The sequence below is a fragment of the Theropithecus gelada genome, chromosome 2 (genome assembly GCF_003255815.1).
Source record: "Theropithecus gelada isolate Dixy chromosome 2, Tgel_1.0, whole genome shotgun sequence".
Classification (NCBI taxonomy): domain Eukaryota; kingdom Metazoa; phylum Chordata; class Mammalia; order Primates; family Cercopithecidae; genus Theropithecus; species Theropithecus gelada.
This window is the reverse complement of record NC_037669.1, coordinates 105,638,710-105,665,711: the sequence shown is the minus strand read 5'-3', so window position 1 is coordinate 105,665,711 and position 27,002 is coordinate 105,638,710. Positions and strand designations below refer to the sequence as shown.

The 27,002-nt window shown below is 36.9% G+C and overlaps 1 protein-coding gene across 8 annotated transcripts in view; it reads left to right on the top strand.

The window, feature by feature from the left end:
• Positions 1 to 27,002, top strand: part of VPS8 (VPS8, CORVET complex subunit) — a 254,143-nt gene that overhangs the window by 22,107 nt on the left and 205,034 nt on the right. For 4 of the 8 annotated variants that reach the window (XM_025376215.1, XM_025376212.1, XM_025376213.1 and 1 more), the window contains 11 exons: positions 1,456 to 1,549; positions 4,820 to 4,852; positions 5,801 to 5,855; positions 9,192 to 9,197; positions 15,263 to 15,387; positions 16,127 to 16,213; positions 18,677 to 18,744; positions 20,034 to 20,187; positions 20,291 to 20,350; positions 21,894 to 22,001; positions 26,477 to 26,557. In XM_025376215.1, the coding sequence (XP_025232000.1) occupies positions 1,456 to 1,549; positions 4,820 to 4,852; positions 5,801 to 5,855; positions 9,192 to 9,197; positions 15,263 to 15,387; positions 16,127 to 16,213; positions 18,677 to 18,744; positions 20,034 to 20,187; positions 20,291 to 20,350; positions 21,894 to 22,001; positions 26,477 to 26,557 (871 nt within the window). Of the gene's footprint in view, positions 1 to 1,455; positions 1,550 to 2,721; positions 2,806 to 4,819; positions 4,853 to 5,800; positions 5,856 to 9,191; positions 9,198 to 15,262; positions 15,388 to 16,126; positions 16,214 to 18,676; positions 18,745 to 20,033; positions 20,188 to 20,290; positions 20,351 to 21,893; positions 22,002 to 26,476; positions 26,558 to 27,002 lie in introns of all 8 variants that reach the window. The other 4 variants (XM_025376216.1, XM_025376218.1, XM_025376211.1 and 1 more) reach the window with 3 other exon arrangements.

Genomic DNA, 27,002 nt, shown 5'->3' with positions numbered 1-27,002 from the left:
TGATAAAGTGATCTGTTTTTCTTCTTCAATTTTGCCGGTGTCAGTGCTCTTTTCTTTAGGTTATCTCTTATGGGATAGGGGATGTTGCTGAACAGGACGTTATGTTAACCTGTTCAGCAATGTGTCCTTCAAATAGATAACTTAAATGTTTTTGATGATCTGGTTACTACCTGCTTAAAAGATACGGTGTCATTGGCCAGGCGTGGTCTCTCACGCCTGTAATCCCAGCACTGTGGGAGGCTGAGGCAGGCGGATCACGAGGTCAGGAGATCAAGACCATCCTGGCTAGTACGGTGAAACCCTGTCTCTACTAAAAATTCAAAAAATTAGCTGGGCGTTGGGGCAGGTGCTTGTAGTCCCAGCTACTCGACGGGAGGCTGAGATAGGAGAATGGCATGAATCTGGGAGGCAGAGCTTGCAGTGAGCCAAGATCGTGCCACTGCACTCCATCCTGGGTGACAGAGGGAGACTCCATCTCTAAATAAATAAATAAATAAATAAAAAGATATGGTGTCACCTTGTCACCTACAAGATTAAGTCAGAACTCCTCTGCATGGCCTCAGTCTGGGCCGTGCTTACTGTTTTGACCTAATCTCTAAGCACTCGTACTTCAGCCCTCCTAGTCCATACCTTTTGTGTGTGTATACCCCAGACACACTGCACACCTTTACATCTTCATATTTCTGCCCATGCTTTTTGCCTGACAAACTCCTAGTCATCCATTAAGGTCACATTAGTCATCTTCTCTTTTCTATAGCTATCCTTAATGTCCCCCAAATAAACAGAATTAAAGTGTTCTTCATTTGCATTTATATGGCACTTAATTCATATTTCTAGTGTAACATTCATTCTTTAGAGTTACTTCTCAGCCTCTCTAAGCTGTGAGATCCTTGATAGTAGTAACTGTGACTTTCCTATTTTTGTATTCCCAGAGCATACTTCTAGTCATACAGAGTAGGTGCTCAGTAATGTTGGGTAAAAGTTTAAAAGTTACTTTTTATATGAGGATGAGTAGAAGGGGGATTTGAGGAAGTGGTTGAAGAATGAGAGGATGGTCATAGGAGGAGCAGCAGCGCAGGAAAGGTGAGCAAGGGTAAGAAGGCAGCAGGGTAATGTAGACTTGCAGGCCGGAGGAGTGCGCTGTAGTCAGCCTTCTGGAGAACATGAGAACCTACTGTCGCATTTCCTAAGGTGGGCATGGAGCAGTTTGAATCGTGAGAAAGGAATGGTGATTTGATTCATTTTCCTGCTTGTGCTTCTTTGAGGTTCAAGGCGGGTTTAATACATTTTAAGGTGGGATTGTTAGATACTTCATACATCTTTTAAAAACAGATCTAACAAATAACATACAATGTTGTCTTCTGCTTTTTGTGCGTGTGTGTTTTCTTTCAAAGCATTGGGACCTCGCCTTTTCACTTTTTTTGTCTGTTTTTAAATGTTTTTCTTTATTTTTAGGAAGAAGAAATTACCTGATTCTTTTTCACTCCATGGATCAGTTATGCGCCATTCACTTTTGAAGGGAATTTCTGCCCAGATAGTGTCTGCAGCTGTAAGTATTTTGTTTTTTTCCCTCAACTTTGTAACCTGCAATGGCATAATAAAGTAGGAATGAGCATAAAACAAAATACAGCACTTCTCTTGGCCCGAGGCTTAAGAAAAATAGAATCTGGCTTTCATGGTTTTTGTGTGACATGGCTACACGTCTTGACATAGAAATTAGTGCAGCCATGAAAATAAAGTTCTGCTCAGAGTCTAGGCTGTGCCTAAATGAAATATGGCAGCAAGCCGAAAATGAATACTATCTGTCTTTTCTTTAAATTCCTTTTCAGTTTAGTTGCCATGTTGAGATTCTGTGCTTTTTTTTTTTTTTTTTTTTTTTTTTACTCTTTTCATATGGGGAAATGATTGATCAGAATCTTTTACAACTTGAATGATTTTTTTATAATTCACAAAAGTATTTTCATGCCCCTTATTTCTTTTATTCTTACAACTTGGAAAGTAGGTAAAGCTGTTTTCTATTTTACAAATGAGAAGATAGGCCCAGAAAGGTGATAGTAACTTGTCTTAGATCATTCTGTTAGGAGGTAGCAAGGCATTTATTCAAAACTGGGGTTTCTGGCTTCAAGTGTAGTGCCTCTGTTGTGAACTAGAGGTGGCACTGGTGAATGTGGCGAATGTGTGAAATGGCTGGAACAGAATATTTGTGACCTTTTTTGAAAATTATGTAGAGCACTGGGTTAACGTAAACAGTATTTAACGGTCCATAGATGGCAAACTTTTCGTTTGACACTATCAGACTTTTCTTTTGACCTCACAGCCGGTAGTTTTATGTAGTCTTTCAGTTTTGGTTTTCTGAATACAATGTATAGATTCTATATATAATGATAATGACAGATTTATACTCCAGGAAGTTTGATGTGTTTTTATGTTCTTTTTGGGGCATTTAATCGGCATTTTGCATATCCAAGTTGGACAAGAAATAAAAGTTTGGATTTTTCACGAGGGTGAGAGATTGATACAGAATTACAAGATACCACAATTGCATTTCAATTTTCAGGTTTATCAGAAAAAGCCCTTAGTGCAAATACCAAAAAAAAAAAAAGTATTTACTATTATAATTGGTGTATCCTGACCTAGCTCATATATCATGAAGTAAATTTAAATAGAGAGATGCTCAACAAGCAATGGAGGAAACCTGGGCAATTGTTTTTCCTCTTTTAGGTGGAGAGTAACTCATATTTGCTAGAATGGGAACCACCTGTTGAGGATTACATTTCCATGACGTTTTCTGAATTTAATCCTTATGTAGGTGATGAAATTCATTCCTTTCAAAATCAAGATGAACCAGAACAGTCATTTGACCCACCTGTGCAGTTTTAAAAATATTTTGAATATTGGAGACTGAGCTAAAACTCAGACTCTGAACAATGATTAGATAAATCTGTTATTTAAAAGGGTTTCTCCTTCCCCTTGAAGAGGAGGGGAAATTCTAATAAATCCCAGAGTGTTTGCATTCTGTTTTTATTTCATTGCTATGGCTGAGCTCCTTTGGTATGTTAAAATGAAAACTGCCTTTCCTGTGACAGTCATCATACGGTGCCTTCCTATTTTTGGATTACCAGCTCAATTTAAATTGCATGCTTTCCTGTGATGGTTGGTTTATTAACATGTAAAGCTAGTTATATTTTTGGATATTTCTTCCTGAATAATTGCTCAATAGTGCGTTCAGCCATGTGGTTAGTGATGTTATTAGGGCTGCTTTGGGCCTTGATCACAGTTTTGGGGTTCATGCATGGAAAACACTTAGGAGAGATGAAATTTTTGCAGTTGTGAAGCTCGTTTTTTAATTTGGGATCCTTTTCAAAGTCGTATGACATGTGACCATACTTTAAAATAATTCAAAGTAACTTTTTTTTTTTTTAAGGGTCTTTATTATTTTTACGATCAACTTTAAAATACTAGAGATAGCTTATTGTAGTGTTTTTTTCAAAATGCGTCCGCTGTATAACAATCTCCTAGGGTACTGATTAAATTGCAGATTCCTGGGGCTCACCCCAGACCTACAGAATCCCAGGCATACAGGCATCCCAGGTGATTCTCATGCATTTTAGCTTTTGAGACCCACTACCCTTAGATATTGCAACACCAGTACTAAAATTCTGTAATCTCTACAATGCTTCCAAATATCTGTGTTTTTTTAGCTTTTGAAGTCAGGCGACTTCTGATTTCATTATTCAGGCTCTATTTTGAATGTAGGATAGGCCTTCGAATAACATCATTTTGTTCAATGTCGTTTTGTTATAATGTTAATGAAGAAAAAACAATTGGTTTAAGTTGTTTTGCTTAAAGTCACAGTTTTCAAGAACTTACTGACAACATTAAGTGAGGTCTTACTAGAGTTTATGACCTTTATCTGCTGTCCCATTTCTCTTTTTCCCTGTCTAGATGCAAATTAATCATTTATCAACTATGTATTACATGCTTCTTAATTGTTGAGCATTATGTTAGGCATGTTTGACACACAGATATATATACACTCAAAGTTGGATAGATGCTGCTATATGCAAGCTCTTTGCTACTACAGTACTGTATCACTACAAACTCTTAGGGTTATTTAAAGCTATGTAAGCATAGAATTGATACTCTTCCATATTTATCTGATTCTTCACATTTAATTTGATCCTCAGGACAGCTCATTGAGGTAAATAGGGCAGTATTTGCTATTTCTTTGAACAGATGAGGAGACTAATATTCAGAAAAGTTAGGTGACTTTTTGAATGCCATGTAGTTACTGGTAGGGAGGTGGGACTAGCACTTCTTTATGTTTTAATTTCTTATGCTTGAGAACTGACTTAATATACCCTGTTGGGGTTTATTTAGAGGTTATTGGGTAATTGCTAGATAGGAAAGTCCTACTTAGTAGTAGAAACATCTTTAGCATGTTTACTTTTCTCAAATCTTTATGTACTCCTACTGTTTTGACCCCATAGTACTTACAGTTTATTCAAGTACAGAAAATGGAACATCTTTCCTCTTTTTCCTTTGCATTTCCGTTATAATCAGTACCCTCCCTGAGGCATCTTACTTCGTAAAGGCACTTATCTACTTAGTAAAATAAAGCAATCCTCTTTCATGCCCTTTGTATTTTGTTGGTATATATAGCTTTTGTGATTTCTCTTAGATGGGGGCAAAAATTAAAGGTTCCACCTCTAATCTAAACTGATCTGGACCAAAGTGTATGTAAAGCAAGAGCCTTATACCATTTTCTGTTTTAAAAGTGAGAATATTTTTCAAATACTTTCTTTAAAATTTCATTTAGGACAAAGTAGATGCTGGCTTGCCTACAGCAATTGTAAGTATACTTGAACTTTTTAAAGGTAAGCTTTTTATTTGATTGGGTTTTCTTAGATTTATTATTACATGGTTCAAAATATTACATAAGTTATTATGGTAATACATTCGTAAGTCATTTTACTACCAGTAATCAGGCTTAACATTTGTCCATGTTGGGTGCTTTCTTTTTTCCTAATTTTTTACTTTTTAGGGTTTTGTTTGAGAAGCAGATAATGGAGTAATACTAGCCTTCTCCAGGTTTATTTGTTTGTGGTACCACCCTGCCCAAGTAAATTTACTTCTTCTGTGATTTGGCTCCCCTTCCATAAGGAGTGGAAAGCATCATTTGATAGGATGACTTTGTGGTAAATAGCACATTTAACAGCTCTGGATTCCGTTGCCAGGCTTGCCAAATAGAACTCTGCTGCAGTATTGTAGAGAACTAGGGGATATTGAAAACATACTGGTTCTCTCTCTTCTTGTCTTCCTCCAGTGCCTTTTTAGCTTTCCTTTTAGTCAGTCTTTGGTAAGGAAGTGGGTGAGTTTTCAACACTTTGGATGCCTTTAGGCTCCTGTGGATAAAGTAGAGAATTGTGTTCTCATCTCTTCCCCAGGCCTTGTAGGAAGCTCTTGGTTGGGTAGCATAAGTGCCTCTTACTTTGCCTGGACCCCTGATTTTTTATTTGAAAGTTGCTTTAGAGGAAGCTAAGTGGCATGTTATTGCCTATAATGTTGAACATATGATATTTTGATAGTGTTACTCCTAAAGTAAATTTAGAGGGATTCTCAGAAATAAAATGTCCTGAGTTTCATTTCCCGTTTTGCCTCCTGGATGAAATTCTTCTTATTTACAATAGTTTGTATGTCATCTGGTGCCTAGAGGAAGGAAGGCCAACAAATTCAACTCTGATTATTTTAAGATTCTTAATGTAGTATCTTAAAATGTAATCTTCCCTTTTGTTTTCAGGCAGTGTCCAGTCTGATAGCAGTGGGTACATCTCATGGATTGGCTTTAATATTTGGTAAATTTTTTAAGTGCTTTCCTGCTTTTAAATATTGTCCTTTTGGGTTTTGTAATGTCCTTTAATCACAGTTTATATAGTGTACTTGATTTTCTTGAACAAAACCAGAAAAACTTGAAAAGTAGCAGTCAATATTTTTATAGCTAAAAATTATTTGACTCACAGCTTTGTTTTGCTGCTTATTGCAAGTTTGTTTTCTTCTTCATGAATTTATAAACTGTCATATCTATTGATCTCTCTGCAAACCTAGACACAAAGAATAAAGTTGAGGGGAACCTTGGGTTATCATCTTGTCTGCCTCCGGTTGTTGGTGGTGGGAATTTTTGATTCTGAATCACGTTCCCGTAATGGGTATTCTAAAAGATCTTCCGGAAAACAGGCTTTCTCAGTAATTTTCAGGAGCTCTCACTGACAATAAGCTTTTTTAAAAATTTCCAATGTAAATTGCTCTAAACCGAAATTTTTTTGGCCTGTAATCACATTGCTTTCTTGTTTGAAAGAGAACTAGTTTTATTTGTATAGTAGAAGATAGTTGTATTTTCTCATTTTTTTCTACCTGAGACTAAATGACTATAGTTTCATTAAACCTTCTTTGTTTTTGAATTCAATGTATGAATAGAATATTTTGTTCTTTTTAAATTAAAAAACTATTAGATTTTTGTGGCCGGGCACGGTGGCTCATGCCTGTAATTCTAGCACTTTGGGAGGCTGAGGCAGGTGGATCATCTGAGGTCAGGAGTTCGAGACCAGCCTGGCCAACATGGTGAAACCCTGTGTCTACTGAAAAAAATTAACTGGGTGTGGTGGCGGATGCCTGTAATCCCAGCTACTTGGGAGACTGAGGCAGGAGAGTTGCATGAACCCAGGAGGCTGAGGTTGCAGTGAGCCGAGATTGTGCCACTGCGCTCCAGCCTGGGCAACAGAGTGAGACTCCGTCTCAAAATAAATAAATAAATAAAAAATAAAAAACTGTTAGTTTTTTTGAGGGGTCATTTTTAGTGTTCTCTTCTGGATATTAAGTTGTTTCATCTCCCTTAAATGAAAGACTTGATGACACTGTATTTAGTAAGGAATCTACAGACTATTTTATATGGATTACCTGAGAATTCTTAATAGCAGAACCACAATTTGACTTCTGTGGGGCCTTGCATCCTTATTTACCGTATAAGTGGATAACTAGTTATTTTCTGTTGGTTTTGAATGATTTGACTTACTATTATGAATTTTGTATTATGACAAAAGCTTTTTAAAATGTAATTGTAAAACCTAGTCTTTTCAAAGGTAATTGAGTTAAATAATAGAGTTTTATTATTTGGGGACCAGAAGAGTAGAAACAAAATTATAATTCCCTTGAAGGAATTTAGAATTGGTTGAAAAAGACTTAAAACTTAGATAGTTGATATATATTCATAGTAGAAAATATAGAAAATATAGATGAGCAAAAAGTTGAAGATATACCAAATCCTGCCATCCAGGAATAATCCCTAACATTTTTTGTATGTAACCTTTTAGTCTTTTTTTTCTGTACTTGTATATATGTATCTATACATCCTCAAATGGGATCATGTTAATTTGTAAACTGCTTTTCATGATAATGAATATCTTTCCATGAAGTTATGTATTTTGTCTGTACATTTTTAATGGCTACATAGTATTCTATTAAATGGATTCTTCCTAATTTACTTAATCATTTCCTACTATAAGACATTTGTTTGTAAACATATAGTACTGTGATGAACATCTTTGTTACTACATTTCTGTGTCCATGATTACTTTTTTAGGACAGATATTCCTAAAAGTGGAATTGCTTGGATTAGGAGATGAACATTAAGAATTTTGATATGTATTATCTAATGGCCCTCTAGAAAAGTTCTATCAGCCTTCTCTCCTATCAGGTGTTCAGAATGGTGGTCTTCCTGTGGGGCGTAATTAATGTTAGATAAATAGAATTTTGGGAAAGAATCTTAGGTCGTTTAGTTCAGTCCCCTTATTTTACTTCTGAGGCTATTGAGGACCAGAGAGGTTAAGTGACATGCACAGAGCCAAGTTCAGCCAAGTTCATTGAGGAATGCTGAATCCTATATAAGTGTATTTCCACTATTCTAAGCAATTCTGCTATCCTGAGAGAAAAGGAGGCCAATTCTAAGATAAGAAGAAAAGAATAAAAGAACTAAGGTGAAGGAGAATAGATTATAATGCATATATTTGTCAGCAAATTGCATGTTGATTTTTTGTTCCCACTTACCAGTACTCATTTCTCACCTCTATCTGCTTTAACATCCCTTTCTTGTCAATGTTATAAGAATATGTGACTGCTTATAATCAAACTCAAGTATAGCTTACTGCAAACAAAATGAATACTTTACAAACAAAAACTAACAGAGGAAAAGACAACATTGTCTTTTGATACTGTCTTTAATTTCCTTGGGCCTGGTTCCTGATTTTTTTTTTTTTTTTTTTTTAAAAGACCCAGCAGCTTTCCTGTAGATACGAGAAAATAATAATCTTTCATTACAGTCTCATGGAAAAGAAAGTATGTCAAAGTGAACATTTTGAGAAAGAATCATAATATGCTGGTTGTGCTTTGGGTATTAATAGTGTGGCTAATAAATTTTACTCATTACTGTTTATAGGAATCAGATGTTTGGACAATGTGTTTTAACAAATAGATTAAAATATGCTTGAAAGCCTGGGAACAAATGGCAGAGTAATAATACTATAAAGTGTCTAGAGGCCTGGGTTAGATCTCATCTCTGTTAAACATCTGTGTTGATCATAGGAGAAAGTGTAACAGGAAGAGCTATACTTGTTTAAGTACTATATGTTTCTCTTTGAAACAGAGGCCCAGGTCATTAAGATAGAAACTATTATAAGTTTCTTGAAGACTGATGTTTATTGCCTCTTCTTAAGTAATTATAGGCATATAGCTTTAAAAAAAATATGTTGGTACTTACCTTATACAGAGTCTCAAAAGTTCAAATCTTAATAAAGATGTTTCCCCATCCCAGGGCCCTTAGTTTTCCTCTTTTTTTTTGGTTGTTAGTGTACTTTAGTAGATTATCTTTTTGAAATTGTTTTTGTATTTATCTCACTTAAACATGGATTTACTTACTTTGCTATAATGGGAGTATTATGGATTTTTTTCCCCATAACCATAGCTGAGCATAATCATAAATGCTAGAGACATCACTTAATCACATTTAGTATCATTCCCACAGATAACTAAAGCTTGTCACGTATATTCTTGAAATTTTTTACCTGCCTTTTCTTCGAACTTTTGAACTGATTTCTTGCTTTTCTTTCTTTCTCTTGATCTTTTCTTCATGGATTCAAAAGGAAAAGGTATAGTAAGTAATTTTAGTTTGCATGAATGATTTCTTTTCTTTTGGCCTTTTTAATGTTAGAAGAATGCTACCAATTATAGTCAGTGTCCTCTTATGAAATGCTTATTGGAAAAAAACCAGCTAATTGAAAAATTAGTTAAGCGGGAAATTGTGAAAAACTATAAGTATATATATATACCTTCAGTGTTTTAACTGAAAATACATAAATTTTCATTTTTCCTTGATCTTTTGTTATAGTCCCAAACTTTTTCTTTGAGTTTGTATTTGCCACTTGGAGTCCTGAAGTATCTTTTTTGGCATAAACTTTATCATTAATGGGTCATGCAAAATTTGCCATTTTAAGTTTTAAAAATGAGGTAAAAGCTTAAGCACCTGTGAATCAATCATTGCATGCAAAATCCTGTTATATTATGAACACCTTATTTTGTGACAGTTTTGTAAAGAAACTCATCTTTACCAAGTTTTTCTAAACCATCCATTTAATGTTCATGGAAACAACAGCTCTTTCTTTTTCACTCTGTTTCATTAGTTTATTTACTGTTTAAGTTTTAAAGTACAGTAACATTACAGTGGCATGAACAGGCTTGGGAATGAACACAGCTGACTCATAGTAAGCATCAGCATTCTGGAAGATATCCAACTAGCCATGGGGATTCAGTATGCCCTGGCTTCAGTCAGTAAGCCTTACAGAGGGAAGGAGAACTTGAATTCTGTGAGTTGGTTTGATGGAGGTCAGGTAAAAGTGCTTCTGTTGTTTTATGATCATTGATGAAAAATGTTTCCTGATTAGATCTTTTCTCCCTTGATCCTAGAGAATATTTTAGTGTGAATAAAGGATAAGAAAAGGCCAGATGTGGTAGCTCACGCTTGTAATCCCAGCACTTTGGGAGGCCAAGATGGGCGGATCATTTGAAGTCAGGAGTTCAAGACCAGCCTGGCCAACATAGTGAAACCCATCTCTACTAAAAATACAAAAATTAGCCAGATGTGGTGACATATGCCTGTAATCCCAGCTACTTGGGAGACTGAGGCAAGAGAATTGCTTGAACACAGGAGGCGGAGGCTGCAGTGAACCGAGATGGTGCCAGCCTGGGTGACGGAGTGAGACTGTCAAAAAAAAAAAAAGGATAAGAAAAGAGTAGCATTAAAGAATAGTGAATATTGGCCAATAAAGGTAGAGTTCCACACACACAATTAAATTGGATTCCTGCTAGGATGTAGGTATTTCCTTCTTTGATAGTCTTTAGAACTAATTAAAACTAATTGAGGGTAAAGAAATAGAAGATTGGGCTAATTTTGGTATATGGAAAGAGTTAACAGAAATTCTTGAAGTATGTTCAAATTTAGATTTTAGGGCTATTACAGACTTTGTACATTATTTGAGACTTTTCTTTGCTATTCAGCATGTTATTCTTAAGTCCAGAATATGCTGAGGAGATCTACTCTAAGCAAAGTGTACTTTGAAAGACATGCTAATAAAAGATACAGATATAATTCAGGGCAATGCTAAATAGATGTGCTGTTTGTGATATTTGGCCTTCAAGTTATCTAAATTAATTGGTAAGCTATATTACTGTCATAAACAGTAATTCCTTGCATTTGTGCCATTTGATGATTTTCTAATTTTTCATAGGCAAAACTCTTTGTCGACTCAGTGAAGTTTATAAGAAAGGTGATAGTCTCATTTCATATTTCTTGCCAGGGTAACCATTATTAAGACCCACTGCAATTTTTTTAAAACACAAATTTGACAGTACTAATCAAAGATACCTTTATATGACTTTGAAATGAAATTAGATATACTGTTAATTTAATAACTTTTTCCAACTGTAAACAAAGGAGACTTCAGAGAGGAGGAGGAGAATAGAATTTTTCCTTCTAAATTCATGAAATCAAGAGTAATCTGGAGTGGCTCTCATTTTCACCTTCTGTCCAGGTCATTTTGTTCTTTACATGTATCCATGGAATTTAAGTGTTTTGAAGAGGTTTTATGTTTATTTTGCTCAAATACCATTTCCCAGAATTGTCCAGAATTTTCTGGACTACAGAATGTTTAGTTACTCTAGCAGGAGAAACCTCTTCAATAAGACTGCTTTCTTCTTTCCACAGAAAGTCTACCTTTTCTGAATTTAGTCTAGATTATATAACAGCAAGTTTGTTAAAATGGTACTATAAGGATAGAATGTATGAAGAGGAGTGGCCAGCCACGGTGGCTCAGCCTGTAATCCCAGCACTTTGGGAGGCTGAGGTGGGCGGATCACGTAAGATCGGGAGTTCGAGACCAACCTGACTAACATGGAGAAACCCCGTCTCTACTAAAAGTACAAAATTAGCCGGGTGTGTTGACGCATGCCTGTAATCCCAGCTACTTGGAGGCTGAGGCAGGAGAATAGCTTGAACCCGGGAGGCGGAGGTTGCTATGAGCTGAGATCATGCCATTGCACTCCAGCCTGGGCAACAAGAGTAAAACTCCGGCCGGGCGCGGTGGCTCAAGCCTGTAATCCCAGCACTTTGGGAGGCCGAGACGGGTGGATCACGAGGTCAGGAGATCGAGACCATCCTGGTGAACATGGTGAAACCCCGTCTCTACTAAAAAATACAAAAAACTAGCCGGGCGAGGTGGCGGCGCCTGTAGTCCCAGCTACTCGGGAGGCTGAGGCAGGAGAATGGCGTGAACCCGGGAGGCGGAGCTTGCAGTGAGCTGAGATCCGGCCACTGCAACTCCAGCCCGGGAGACAGAGCGAGACTCCGTCTCAAAAAAAAAAAAAAAAAAAAAAAAAAGAGAAAAACTCCATCACAAAAAAAAAAAAAAAAAAACCAAAAACGAATGTATGAAGATAGTAATAAGAGTTTGATAAATATCTTTATGGAGTCAAAGTAGATTACATTTGTTACACTGTCCATCATGTCTCTCACCATCCCTGCTGTTTTTTTAAAATGTATATATGATTGTAATCTATAGATTAGTTTGTGATGAGCACTTAATACTATTCAAGGGACACTGAATTGGTTCCTTGGTGCATTATCTTACTTTACTCATTTATTCCTCTTAGCAACACAGTGAGATAATGGGCATTTTCTACATTTTACAGATGAAGATAGGGAGGCTAAGTGAATTTAAGTAACGTTCCTAAAATTACCAAGACATGCTGTAGTTGTAAGGCTCGTAACTATCCGTGGGGTAGGGGTGGAATTAAAATCCAGGTGTCTGGTTTCATAGTCACGATACCTTCTAAAGGGACATTATAAAAACAACAAATACATTGTAAAAAATCAAGAAAAAAGTTGAGAATGTTTCCATTAACAGATTTGTGGGCTGTGAATTTAATCCATATTTCAGGAATGGCTAAGATTGATAATTTACTTCCCTGTCTTAGCTAGTTGATGGTATGTGGGAACAGCAGTCAGGAAGGCATGGTCATGTTTGGTTTTTAATCTGGAAGTTATGTCCTTTTCCTTCCCTCATTTCATCCATTGCCACTCTTTTCTATTTCCTCTTCATGGTACCCTTACTCTCTTTGTTATCATATCCTCAGTTCTCCTGTTCATACTTCCTGTGCCTGAAATAGTCTGATATAAAGTGTGAACATTGTTAAATTAGAAAGTAGTAGTGAGAGTCTTTACGTATTGGTGAATCAGAACTCTGTGAAGTTTGGATCTCAAAGCAGGGACTACAGAGGATCTTGGTAGTATGCTGCTTAGACATCGCTCTGTGCCTGGAAGGCAAGCGGTCCAAACTCCAGGGTATGAAATTTCATACCAACTCTATCCTTGTCCTCTTACTTTCAGTCCATCTGTTAGCTATACATGTGACCCAGAGTAGAGGTATATATGGGATACTATTGCCCAACCATCATATCATGATAGTTTGCAAATTAAGATATGTGGAAAATCCACTAACTATACAGGGTGGCTCTGATGAAATAAGGATCATGCAAAACATTACTTTAAGTAGGTAGTTTTGGAAGAGCAAAATAAAATGTGATGTTATATTTAGAGTCAGGAAAATTATCGAATAAAGGGAAGTTTTATAATTTGGATTAAATCAAGGAAGGGTGAAAAAATTTTAAGGGGGAGAACAGTCAGGATGTATTGAAAAATATCTGTAGTTGTAAAACTCTAGATGTGAATAAAGACAGTAACTTTTAAAATACATCAGACCCTGTATATTTATGAGTTTTATTCCTTTTCAATGTTCACCTTGGAAAGCTAAAATCCAAAATGAGTGAAAAAAATCAAGTATGTTCTGTGTGCTATGTAGTTACACTCATTGTTTCAGAACTCTTTTTTGGGAAGGGGGGATTTCTATTTAAGTCTGTTTGTGAGCACAGAAAAATACTCTTACAGTATTCACTTTGAATGGACAAAAGGACTGACCTCATATTATTCCTTAGACCTGAGAATGAATGACTGTGTCTGATAACTAGATTTACTCTTATAGAAGGAGAATTGGCAAATGTGAAAGCTTTTCAGATGATTGTCAGATGCCTTCTAAGCACAAGGCATTAAGCAAGGTACTTTGGGAGTGTTAATTCAGCCATGATCTTAGCCCTCAGAGAGGTCATAGTGTAATAGGGGAAGTAAGACATACCCCCAAATTTGCATGTAGATAATTAAGAGAGGCACAAACAGTGCTGGGGAAGTTGAGAAAACTCCAGGTTGTGGAAATATGGTGTTTTTTGCTTTTTTCTAAATAGTTATATTTTGTAGGCATGCCTTCTGACATTTAAATTTTTAATTTCATTGTTTTCAAGTGTGTATAATAATGAACTCTAGACACAATAAACATTGCCTAGGAGAAACCCTAGAGAAATTTCTATTAATTATTAGATAGCAGAATTTAATAAATATTTGAGTGCCTTCTGGAGAAATCAGAGGTGATTAAGGCAAGATCCTCGCCCTTATCAAACTTAATCTAATAGATATTTGAATTACTTGCTTTTAGCTTTTTGTTGTTGTTTTTTGAGACAGAGTCTTGCTCTGTCGCCCAGGCTGGAATGCAGTGGCATGATCTCGGTTCACTGCAACCTTTGCCTCCTGGGTTCAAGTGATTCTCCTGCCTCAGCCTCCCGAGTAGCTGGAATTACAGGCGCCCACCACCACACCCGGCTATATTTTTTATATTAGTGGAGATGGGGTTTCACTGTGTTGGCCAGGCTGGTCTCGAACTCCTGACCTCAAGTGACCCTTCCTTCCTCAGCCTCCCAAAGTGCTGGGATTACAGGTGTGAGCCACCATGCCCAGCCACTTTTAGCATATCAAATTTTGATGTTTGAAATAATTTTCTGAAGTCGTTTAAATGTTTACTCTGTAATTTGCACTGTTAATTTGCTTAGTAAATTTTCTTTATGGATAATATAAATGTAAATTTCAGCCAAATTCTAAATTAAATTTCTTGAATTTTGAAGTTTTGTAGTTATTTTAAAAGACGATGGTATTCCCCATAACTTTGCATCTTAAAAATAGCAAGGATGAGACAGATGACGGTTTGTTTAAGGAGATGCAGATTTCATATGGATTTTTTTGGCTTATCGTTAGCATTTTATATTATGCTTTCTTGTAGATCTTTTTTTTTCTGTATTCTTTTTTTTTTTTTTGAGACCGAGTCTCACTCTGTTGCGCAGGCTGGAGTGCAGTGGTATGATCTCAGCTGACTGCGACCTCTGCCTCCCGAGTTTAAGTGATTCTCGTGCCTCTCGAGTAGCTGGGACTACAGGCGTGAGCCACCATGCCCAGCTAATTTTTGTATTTTTAGTAGAGATGGGGTTTTACCATGTTGGCCAGGCTGGTCTTGAACTCCTGACTTCAGGTGATCCACTCACCTTGGCCTTCCAAAGTGCTGGGATTACAGGCATGAGCCACCACGCCGGCCTTTTTTTTTCTGTATAATTCAATGCCCAGCATCTGCTAGTTGCCCAGTAAATAGATTTAAAAATGAATGTGACTTCATTGTCTGCTGCTTTTGATTCTTGTCACTTCCCAAGTCTTTGAAAGCATGCCTGTACTAGATGTATTCACACTCTTGCATTTCTTTCACTTGACTTTAAAAACTGCTTTCTTTAGATCAGAATCAAGCTTTGCGACTCTGTCTGGGTAGCACTAGTGTTGGAGGTCAGTATGGCGCTATCTCTGCCCTCAGTATCAACAATGATTGCTCAAGACTTCTTTGTGGCTTTGCTAAAGGACAGGTAAGATATGAACTTCCTTTAATTCATAAGACAATGTTAAAATAAGATCAATTAAAAAAAACTAATATCTTAGATCAAAGACCACAAAATATGTGTTATGAAGTAATATGTTTGTAGAGCTAACCAGAGATTGCTGAATCTGATTTTTGTCTTGTTCAAAATTTTACTTAATTGTTATCAACTGACCCAGAGTCTGTAATTTTTTTATATCCTAGTTCATGTGTCTATTTGGGTAAATAATTTTTGTAAACCAACCAGGGGTGTTATATAAAATGTACTTCCTTACAGTCATGTAAATAATGGAGGCTGCTTTTTAGAAAGATTCTGTATTCCTGGATGATGATTTTTGCATTTTTTTCTACTTCTGAAACTGGCAATAGGTTATGGTTTTTTTCATCTTCCGATTTATACATCCCTAGCTAGTTTGGCAGTAAGGCCTTCCTATACTTTTTACCAGTGCTAAACAGATTGACTTATTAGAGAAATATCTTTCGTCTCTCAGTATGAGAACATTTAAAATCTAAAGGGAAAAGTAGGATGGACAGGATGGGGGTAAATGAAGATCGAATAAAGGCTCAGTGCTTTAATGGATCTGCAACCTTTAGGTATGTTTTAACTTTATAGTTCTTTGCCTGCAATGTTTATAGTCAAGGAATAGATTATCCCAACCAGAAGACAGGATACTTAAGTCCAAAAAAGAGTAATAAATTTGTTTTTAAAGCACTTAGTTGTCTTATAGATCACCATGTGGGATTTGGCCAGTGGAAAACTTCTAAGATCAATAACAGATGCTCATCCTCCAGGAACAGCAATATTGCATATCAAGGTAATAGCTTTATTTTCTTTTTCTAATAATTTTTTATTATGCCTTTGTATTTATTTTAAAGTAAATTTCTCTATATTGATAATCAGAGTCCAAAAAATGTATTTAACATGAAGCTGAACATTACCTCATAAACAGAATCCGTAACATTGAGCTGTCTTTTATTTGACTAGCCCAACATGATGTTTTTCCAGGTTAAAACTGGAGATGGGCTGGTATGGAAATATTCAGCTTCAAGTTGCACTGAAGTCTAATAGATACAGCGGCAAAAAGGGCAAATTGATGTGTTGCTAGACTAGAGTTTGGCAGTAAAGACGGGCAGCTCCCTGCTAAAACTCATATGGAACTCTTAAAAAGTCTTTTTACCTTTGTTTAGTTCATCCAAATTTTATTGCTGAGGTGGTGTGCTCTGTCACCCTTTTTTGGGAGTTGCCTGAGGTTTAAGGCACAGATTGTGAAAGAACCAAGGTTTGGATTATGTTTAGAAATGAATCTGTTGGTTTATTTTCTTTCAGGCCTCTAAAGGGAAAGCATTAAGATCCTAGTCTTGGCTTTCTCCTTACAGGCCTGAAAAAATAAACTGACTTAGGTAACAGATTTCATTTATAAATACAATGTGAGTGTTGATTCTTCCATGCTGTCAAGCTCATGTTCAGAAGCATAAAAGGTAAAGGATTATAACTAGAAAAGTCTAAAATCAGATCTTCTAGATTTTAATCATGTACACATTTTGTTGCTTAGCTCTGCAGAGCTCTGTCATCCGTAAGTATCCTTTTTAAAGTCTGGAAGCATCTGGAGTTTGTATGTCTGTATCTAGGTTAGTTACAAAAAGTCTTCTGTGACAGAGCAGCGTTGAAGCATTTAGTAACAATGAAAACAACCAAGACAAGTAAAAAAGTAAAAGTGGAGAGAATTTCCAGAGCATTATGGCAATATATCTTGACCTCTTTTCATATGGCTTGTGCCGACTTTTAATATGTTATAGTTGTTTGTATATAGGTCTTATCTCTCTTAGTAGATGAGCGTCTTTGAAATCACAATCTGTTTGTCATTTATTTTTGTGTTTTACCCATAGAAGCTCTCAATAAGTACTTGATTGAAGGAAAAACTAGATGGTGGTGTTTATACAAGAGCAATCCTTTTGCAGAGAAAAATATTGGGAGAAAGAATAAGAAACAGAAGAGATAAAGGCAGAGAGAAAAGAGAAGAATGCAGTTGAGATAAATAATACATAGTAGGAGCCATCGTGTTGCCTGACAATGGTGATGAAGGTGGTACATGTAGTAATAACACTGGAGTAAGATACATAGGGTTGAATATTTCTGAAGTCTTCTATTGACATCAGCCACTTGCATTTTAATACTCCTACACGTTGTTCTTCAAATTTAAGCCTGTATCTCATCAATAACAATTTGAAATTTCATTCTTTATGGGTATTTATGTGTATGTGTGTATTTATATGAATGCACTACTGTACTAATTTTTATGTACATTATAAAGCACATACACAAGAAATAGAAGATTAAACAAATACAAGTTCTGTTATTTTTCCTGCACGCCGGTGGACCATTTCATGCACGTACTTAGGGTATATGCTTCTCACTCTGGCAACTGCTCATCTAGGCCGTAAGAGCAAAGTTGTGGGGCTTTTTAACTATGCGTGTGTTTGGGTAAAGGAAGAAGAATTTTACAGTGGCCTCTAGTACCTCAGCCATCCCTGACTGAGAACCTGAGGCATGCCATTTAGGATGGTTCACCAACCTTTGAGTTTAGGGAGGATAGTCACTGTAAATGGCACAAGTTCACTTTATTCCATTTTGTGTCCTGCAACATTGACCATACTTCAGGTCACCTTAGGACTGTCTGTCATTGTGAACATTATTTATTATTCTGAGTTTTCTAAGTTAGGTAGTGATAACTGATGTATTTGCTGTGGAAGAAGATCAAGGAGGTAGCACATTTTGGGAAGAGTTGTATATGAAAAGTTAAAATGTTTTAGATACAGTGGACTTACTTTTCAGTTATTCAGAAGACATATTCAGATAAGTTTATTTCTCAGAGATACCAAGTATTTTTTAGAGTCGCTATTCTTGAAAACTGGGCAGGTGCAAATGTAACCAGAGGATTTCATTTATTTAATAATAGCAAGTTACAAAAAGTTATTGTAAGAACCCAAGTACAGAACTTTAGAATTTTTATCAATCATAGTTTGTATTTTTCTTTTATCCTGATGAAAGGTGGTTTTGCTTTTTGAAAGCCTCTGTTTTTTTTAAAGATTTTGGACCATTATTACTCTAAATAAAGGTAAGTTTGTATGTTTAGAGTAATGAGCACTAAATCTAGTTTAGGTTATTTCAAAAGCTATTAAATGTGTATATTGTAGTTTTTCAAAATTGTATAATTTTTTCCTTCTTAATACTTGACTATTTAAAAATCTACAAGAAAATAAATTCCTTCTCTGTTTAGTTTACAGATGACCCAACTCTTGCAATTTGCAATGACAGCGGAGGCTCTGTTTTTGAATTGACATTTAAGTAAGAGACTGGTGGACATCTGTTGACAAATGAAAAGACTAGCTCTGTTTAAATGATTTGAAATTGAACATGAGGAGGTCTAGAAAGCCCCTGTAATTGAGAGTAGACTATGATTGTGTATTACAATTAGCTGGGAAGGCTTATATTAATAGAACAAACAGAGTTCTGGGCCTGGTCCTCCCGAGTTTTATCTCAGTAGGTCTGAGTTGGGATTCTAGACTCCTATTCCCCGGGAGATTCTTATGTGCTGTCAAGCTTGGGACCACTCTTCTGGAGTAGCTTACTAATTTTGGTTTAGGCTCAAGGCCCAGTTGATTATAATCGAAATGGGCAGGTGTAAACAGGTTTTTAATTATCTTAGAATTGCCATGTTTGCTCTTTAAGAGCAAAGACTGTATAGACATATCAAAGAGCGTTTAGGAAGCAGAGTTTTTTGAAAAGTAGAACATAATATTCATTGTGGATTATGTTTTCATAAGTTCTCCAAGATTGACAACGATCTTTGTTTCTTGTGTTTCTCATAGCTTCTAACAATGCTAAGCACAAAGTAATTTCTGAAAAAAACATACTTCTTATTCAGTTAATGTTTATTGAGCATCTCCTATGTGTAGGTATTTATCTAGACCCCAGAGTTTTAACTGTGAACCAAGCAAAGTTTCTGCTCTAAGAGAACTTAGATTCTAGCTGCAGTAAGGGTAAGGAAACAGCAAACCAGCACATAAATGAAATCACTTCAGATGGGTCTAAGTACTGCGAAGAAAACAAGACAGGGGATAACTCTAGATTGCACTTAAGGATGATTCTGGAATGCCTTTCTCAGAAGGAGCAACATCTGGAAAAATACCTGAATGGTGAGCCAGTCAACATATGCACAGATCTGAGGGAAATATTCCAGGCAGAGAACATTCAGACACAAAGGCTTTGAGGTGGCCACAAACTTGGCCTGCTAGAGTGATTGAAGAAAGCAGGCATGGGTTGAGTGTGACTTTGTCAGGAACACAATAGGGGGAGAGGAGTGAAGGGAGGAGCCAGATCATATCCTTTTAAGACATGGGAAAGAGTTTGGATTTTATTTTTTATGTACAGTAGCAAGCCAGTAGACTGTTTTTGGCAGAAAAATAAACGAATCTGACTTGTATAATAAAAAGATCATGCTGCAGTCCTGTGGAGCTTGGATTGTTGGGGGTTAAGAATAGGAGGTAGGAGGCTATTAAAGTAGGCCAAGCAAGAGATAGTAGTGCCTTGAATCTTTGCTAAATTGATTCTGAATTTTCTAATTACATTTTCAGGAGAGTGATGGGAGTGAGAACCTGTGAATCTAGATGTCTGTTCAGTGGTTCCAAGGGTGAAGTCTGCTGTATTGAGCCTCTGCATTCTAAGCCTGAGTTGAAAGATCATCCCATCACACAGTTTTCATTATTGGCCATGGCATCCTTAACAAAAGTAAGTGCATTTAGAAGTTAAAACTCAGAACTTTTAGAAACTTTGAATACCAAATATTTGAAAATTACAAGGTCAATATTGAAAACATATTTTTCTCTTAAAGATACTGGTCATTGGATTGAAACCATCCTTGAAAGTATGGATGACTTTTCCCTATGGCCGGGTGAGTAAGTCCCTCCATCTTATTGGCCAAAGGAAGGACCATGTCAGGAGGTTGAGAAAGATGACTTGCAAGGGGTGAATTCTATGAGATTGTCAGAAAACTAGACAGGATGAAAGTCAGTACTCCAGAGATCGTTGGCTGGACTTGCCTTAAGGTGATCAAAGCATTATAAGCTGATGACCAGCACAGTGTCCTAGGGATCATGAGATCTTGTACTTTTCTACATTTATCGCTTTAAGCTTTTCTCTCATAGACAGCATACAGTTGGCTTTTGTTCTTAACCTCAACTTGACAGTCTCTGTATATTGCTGTCCTGGCACTCTGTGGTCACACCTAACTTCATGCATTGGAATTTCCTACTTCATTCAGTGTCCTTCTGAGGGCAATAAAATTCCCTTACCAGATTTAAAGTTGAAGGATAAGTTGATTTATTGAGTCCAAGCCTTGATTTTCAGTGTTTAAAAGATACTTATTTTTACATGGCTGCTGTGCTGAGACAGGCTTATACTCACTGTCTGCAGCTTTGGCACTGAACTGTGGATAGAGTAGACCCCACTGTCATATGTGCTGTAGATTGCTACTACATGTGCTGTCCCTGGCTTCTGCCTCTGGTATTTTACTTTGGAGGATGATACTTCCTGGCGTGTGTTATTTATATACCAGTTTTCCCTTTCTTTTCTTCTTGGTTATTTTCAGAGTTGTGATCTTCCAATGTATATATGAGGAGAGGTATTGATAGGATGGGATGGAGATTGGTGATACAGAACTCTGGCTGGTGCAGAAAGCATCCCCTATGGTGAAGGAACTCACTTTTGTTTTCCTGTTGGTACCCTGTGTGTCTCTGGGCCCTAGGGGAAGCAGGTCTATCCTTTCAGATGGCAAAACTGGCTTAGATGGCCATTAACATTTGTTAGATTAGCTTCATTGGCAAATTCAGATTTTTTTCATGGTAGTATGTGTTTGCTTTTTTTAAATGTTTTTATTGTTTTTGTTTTCAACATTTTATTATAAACATTTTCAAACAAAATTGAAATAATTTTACGTTGAATACTTGTATAGCTACGATCTAAATTCTATATATAACATTTACTGCCCTTTATTACATATCTGTCCATATACCCATCCCTCTGTCCACTTATCAAATTATATTTTTTATATATTTCAAAGGAAATTTCAGAAACCAGTATTCTTTCCCCTAAATATTTAGCATACATATTATTAGCTAGAGTTTAATACTTCTTTAGGTTTTTCCTTAGGTGTAGAATCTACATACAAAGAAGTGCACAGATCTTGAGTGTACATTTGCTGAACTTTGACAAATGCTTAACACTTTTGTAACTCAAATTCCTATCAAGGTGTAGAACATTACCATCAACCCAGAAAGTTCCCTCGTGACACTTCCCAGTTAGTTCTTGCTTTACTGAGAAATTGGAGAAAATTTTTATCAAGGAACACTAGTCAGATGCTGTTTTTAACCACAGTTTTCTCTTTGTCCCCTTGTTTATCAACTGTGATGATGTTTTTTTTCCATCTCCCTACTTAGATGGATCCTTCCAGTGTGCCACTGCTGGCCTGGCACTTTGTAGCAGTGCAAAATTATGTGAATCCCATGCTTGCCTTCTGCAGAGGAGATGTCGTTCATTTTCTATTGGTAAGTCCTAATATGATGCTACATCCATTAGAAAGCCTCTTGTAGTTTTTTTTATTCATCAGTAATTTAATAATGTGTCAAAGAAATTTGTGTTACTATCATAAGTCTTTGGAGAGAGTGCAACCTATTTTATTTTTATCTGAGGCTTTAATGATTAGCATGGGAAAAAGGTGATCACTCTCAGTTCCATAACCTTTCATGGTTTATTTCTCAGCTCCATTTCTTTGACAAATAATTAATGGTGTATGTAAATGTATAAAGGTATGAATGTGAATATGTGTTAATGTATGTGTAACTACATATGTGTGTATTAGAGAGCAAGTATCATTGAGCACCTGTTGTGTCCTCTACACTGTGATGGGTACAAGTAGCAATGGAAGGAAGGAAGTATACAACGTAATTTCATCTTTCACTCAGCTTATAATCTTGTTTGAAAAGCAAAATCAGTCTGTTCATTATTACTACAGAAAATGGTTTAAGGATTGAACTATGTGATGAAAATCAAGCTGATACAAATTCAGAGTACAAAGTGATTAGTATGGACTAGAGAGGGTATTAATGGCTTTATGAAGGATATACTGCAACTACTGCAGGAAGGCTGGGTATGCATATTGTTGGAAATGAGATGAACTGAAGTCACAGAGGCAAGAATGTGCCTTTGTATTAATAATCTCTTGGGTTTCCTAGCTCAGTGAAGCAAGTTCACTACTGTCTACCTATTTCCTCCAGCCAGAAACTTAGGAGTTACTTTTCAGTTACCTTTCTTTCTTCATTTGTGCCCTATCATCAAGCCCTATTGACTCTACCTCCAAAAATCTCTTGAATTTCTCCTTTTTTGTCTCCCCCATTGCTCTTTCCTTAGTCTAAATCATGTACATGTCTAGCCTGGATTCTGCCATAGCTTCCTAACTAGTCTCTGGCCTCAGTGCCTTTTACATATACTGTTGCCTCTGCCAGAAAAGTTCTGTGCTATCTTCCATTGTCTCCCAGCTCATGATTAACATGGCCTTCCCTGACCTCTGAACTAAGTTAGTTATATACATCTTTTGATAATATTCAGCACTTAAAAAAAAACAAAAACAAAAGAGGGACGAGGTATTGTGGGTCTCCAACTGAGGCCCAGGCTGACTCTCTAACTCCTGGCCTCAAGTGATCCTCCCGCCTCAGCCTCCCAAATATTGGGATTACAAGTGTGAGCCACTGTGCTTGGCCACATTCAGCACTTTTAAAATTATTTGTCTAATGTTTTTCTTCGCCACTAGACAGAAAGCTCCATAAATCTAGAGACCATCTTTACTGTTATATTTCCAGCCACTAGAACAGTGCTTTATATTGTAAATAGTCAATAAATATTTATAGAATTAATGACAAAGAGAAGGTTGTAGTGGAAAATATAATTGAATATATGGGGTGGATTGAGAGTAGGGGTTGGCAAACTGTGGCCTGTGGGCCAAATCTGGCCAGCCATCTGTTTTTATAAATAAAGTTTTATTAGAACATCCCCAATACAACATTTGAGAGTCCCGCCTTCAGTTTCAGCTCAAAACATTGAAATATTCCTTCATCATTTTCTCCCCAATCAATCTCTTTTCAAATGTTTCTTGATTCTAAAATGCAAAGTCAGAAGTGGGATGTTTCATTCATGTCCTTCAGATCCAATATGATGAGAAGACTTATTTTTCCTTGAAAGTTGTCATCCCTTAACTCTCACTGCAACTAACCATCTTTGTCTAAACACCTTACACCTACCTTATTGAGAAAAACCTTTAATTTTTCTCCTGCCTTCTGTATGTATGCTTTTTGCTACTTCTAGACTGATCTTCCTAAAATGTCACTTTAATCATATCTTTATGACTTTAATTACTTAGGAACCTGTGATGACTCCATTACCAGTCTAGGCCAATCATTATTAATCTAGATGAGGGGTTAGCAAGCTTTTTGTGTAAAGGGCCACACAGTAAACATTTTAGCGTCTGTGGACCATATATTCTCAGGAAACTGAGAAAGAGTAGGTGACTGCCTTTGGTCACACGGGTATAATAGTGGAACTTAGAATTAGACATATGGCTCTAGATCCCATGTTCATTTTACCACAGGATCGTTTCTTAAGGGAGAAGTGATTTAGTGAAATGAAGGTGGGTGCACATGAAGGGCCCATGTTAAGTGGTCTCAGATTTCTGTTAAAACATCAGGCGAGGTCACCGCTGTAAGTGATGGGGCCAGAAGGCAAAGAGAATTGTGACTTAAAGGGAAAGACATCTATTATACTACTATGGGGACTGTACAAGAAAGCCCAGGTTGAATTGAATGCCATGAATTTCAGGTGGTCAGGCGCATCTTGTGCTTTATGTTTCTTCAGTGTTCTGTTACCTTGGAGCAGAAGGGGAGAAGGATGACTGAGGATATAGAGTATATTTATAGATACGAATAAATAAAAGATTGACACTCAAGGTCCTTTTGGGAAATTTTGGGATGTTAGAATTACACAACGGAACTTCAAAAAGTTTGTGGAAAAATGGAGTTAAAAAATAAAAATAAATTTTATTTCTCAACATAAGCTTCATCTTGTTCAAGATACTTTTTAAAGTGCTGATACCAGCCATATAGTCCATCCCTAAAGAACTGAAGGTCTTGGGAATTTAATCATGTCAATGCAGTCTTTTTCACATTATTAACTAAAGAAAAATGGGTGCCCTTTATAGACTTTTTCTAGATTAGGAGACAGAAGTCAAAGGAGCCAAATCAGTACTGTATGGTGGATCGAAATGCTCTCAGAATTGGCCTTGTTTGATGAGAGCAGTGAGCAGGAACATGGTTGTGGTGGAGGACAGTCTGGTGAAGCTTTCCTGGGCATTTGTCTGCCAGAGCTTTGGCTAACTTTCTCAAAACGCACTCTTAATAAGCAGATGTTATTGTTCTTTGGCCCTTCAGAAAATCAACAAGCAAAATGCCTTGAGCATCCCAAAAAATTGTTGCCATGACCTTTGCTCTTGCCTGGTGTGCTTTTGCTTTGGCTAGACCACTTCTGCCTCTTCATAGCCTTTGTTTTGCTTGTGCTTTTTCTTCAGGACCACACTGGTAAAACCATGTTTTATCTCCTGTTATAGTTTTTCAGAGAAATGCTTCAGGATCTTGATTCCACATGTTTAAAATTCCCGTTAAAAGCTTTGCTCTTGTCTGCAGCTGACCTGGGCACAACTGTTTTGGCACCCGTCAAGTAGAAACTTTGCTCAGCTTTAATTTTTCAGTCAGAATAGTGCAAGCTAAACCAGTTGAAATGTCTATGGTTTTGGCTGTTGTTTCTGCTGTTAATCATTTATCTCTTTCAATTAGGGCATGAACAAGATGAATATTTTTCCTCGCTAATTGATGGGTATGGTCTGCAATTGCAGGCTTCACCTTCAACATCATCTTGTTCCTTCTTAAAACGAGTTACCCATTTGTAAACTGCTGCTTTCTCTGGGGGCATTGTTCCCATAAACTTTTATTAAGCATCAGTGATTTTACCATTCTTCCACTGAAGCTTCACCATAAATTTGATATTTGTTCTTGCTTCAATTTTAGCAGAATTTATGTTGCTCTTTGGGGCTCTTTTCAAACTGGTGTCTTTCCTTCTTAATGCCTCAAACTAGATCCTTTTCAGACATGTTATAGTAAGTTAGTACGAGTTTCTTTTGGTGCAAACAATTTTTGAGATCCATGCATAGTTTTTTCATTGTATGCATTTTCCATGAACTTTTTGAGGTCCTCTCATAATAGTATCATAGTTCAGAGAAGTCTGGCTCACATCACTGCAGCATCTTTTTTTCTTGAATGGACTTTTGACTTCCTCACACTGTGTCACCATTCCTTTTTGTATTTTTTTTTTTTTTTGAGACAGAGTCTTGCTCTGTTGCCCAGGCTGGAGTGCAGTGGCGCTATCTCAGCTCACTGCAAGCTCTGCCTCCTGGGTTCACGCCATTCTCCTACCTCAGCCTCCCGAGCAGCTGGGATTACAGGCGCCCACCACACGCCTGGCTAGTTTTTGGTATTTTCAGTAGAGACGGGGTTTCACTGTGTTAGCCAGGATGGTCTCGATCTCCTGACCTCATGATCCGCCCACCTCGGCCTCCCAAAGTGCTGGGATTACAGGTGTGAGCCACCTCGCCCGGCCCTTTTTGTATTTTAATTATAGTCATTGATGTGATAAAGTTAGGTTGTTCTGAATTATAACAGAGTGAAAACTATGTCACAGCACTTGTCAATACTGACAACTAGACCACTTCCAGATATGCCCTGCATTTTGGTGTAAATAATGGAACAAATAATTTTTTTTCTACTTTCATAATCATTTATTTAATTATCAGCACTTTTGGCTTATCTACAGTGAATGGGATAACGGGTAAATGTGATATTCTAGATGGAGTATAATTAAATATCTAAAAAAGTCCCTCAAACAGTAGTTGGTTTTTAGGTTGTTTTTATTTCATCATCAGGTAAAGAGAGACGAATCTGGAGCAATACATGTTACTAAGCAAAAGCATCTTCACCTATACTATGACCTCATCAACTTTACTGTGAGTATTATTCAAATTAAATATCCCCATTTAGTTCATGTAATTGTTCTGAACCTATGATATATTAAAGCTACCAGGATTTCTGCCAAGAATTATTACCTTTAAGATCATATAAAATATGGACAGTCAGGCACCCAGGCTCGTGCCTGTAGTCCCAGCTACTTGGGAGGCTGAAGTGTGGGATAGCTTAAGCCCAGGAGTTCAAGGCTGTAGTGCTCAGTGATCGCTCCTGTGACTAGTCACTGCACTCTAGCCTGGGCAACATAGTGAGACTCTGTCTCTTAAAAAAAAAAAAGTGTATATATATATATACATACATACATTGGGCCGGGCGCGGTGGCTCAAGCCTGTAATCCCAGCACTTTGGGAGGCCGAGGCGGGTGGATCACGAGGTCAGGAGATCGAGACCATCCTGGCTAACATGGTGAAACCCCGTCTCTACTAA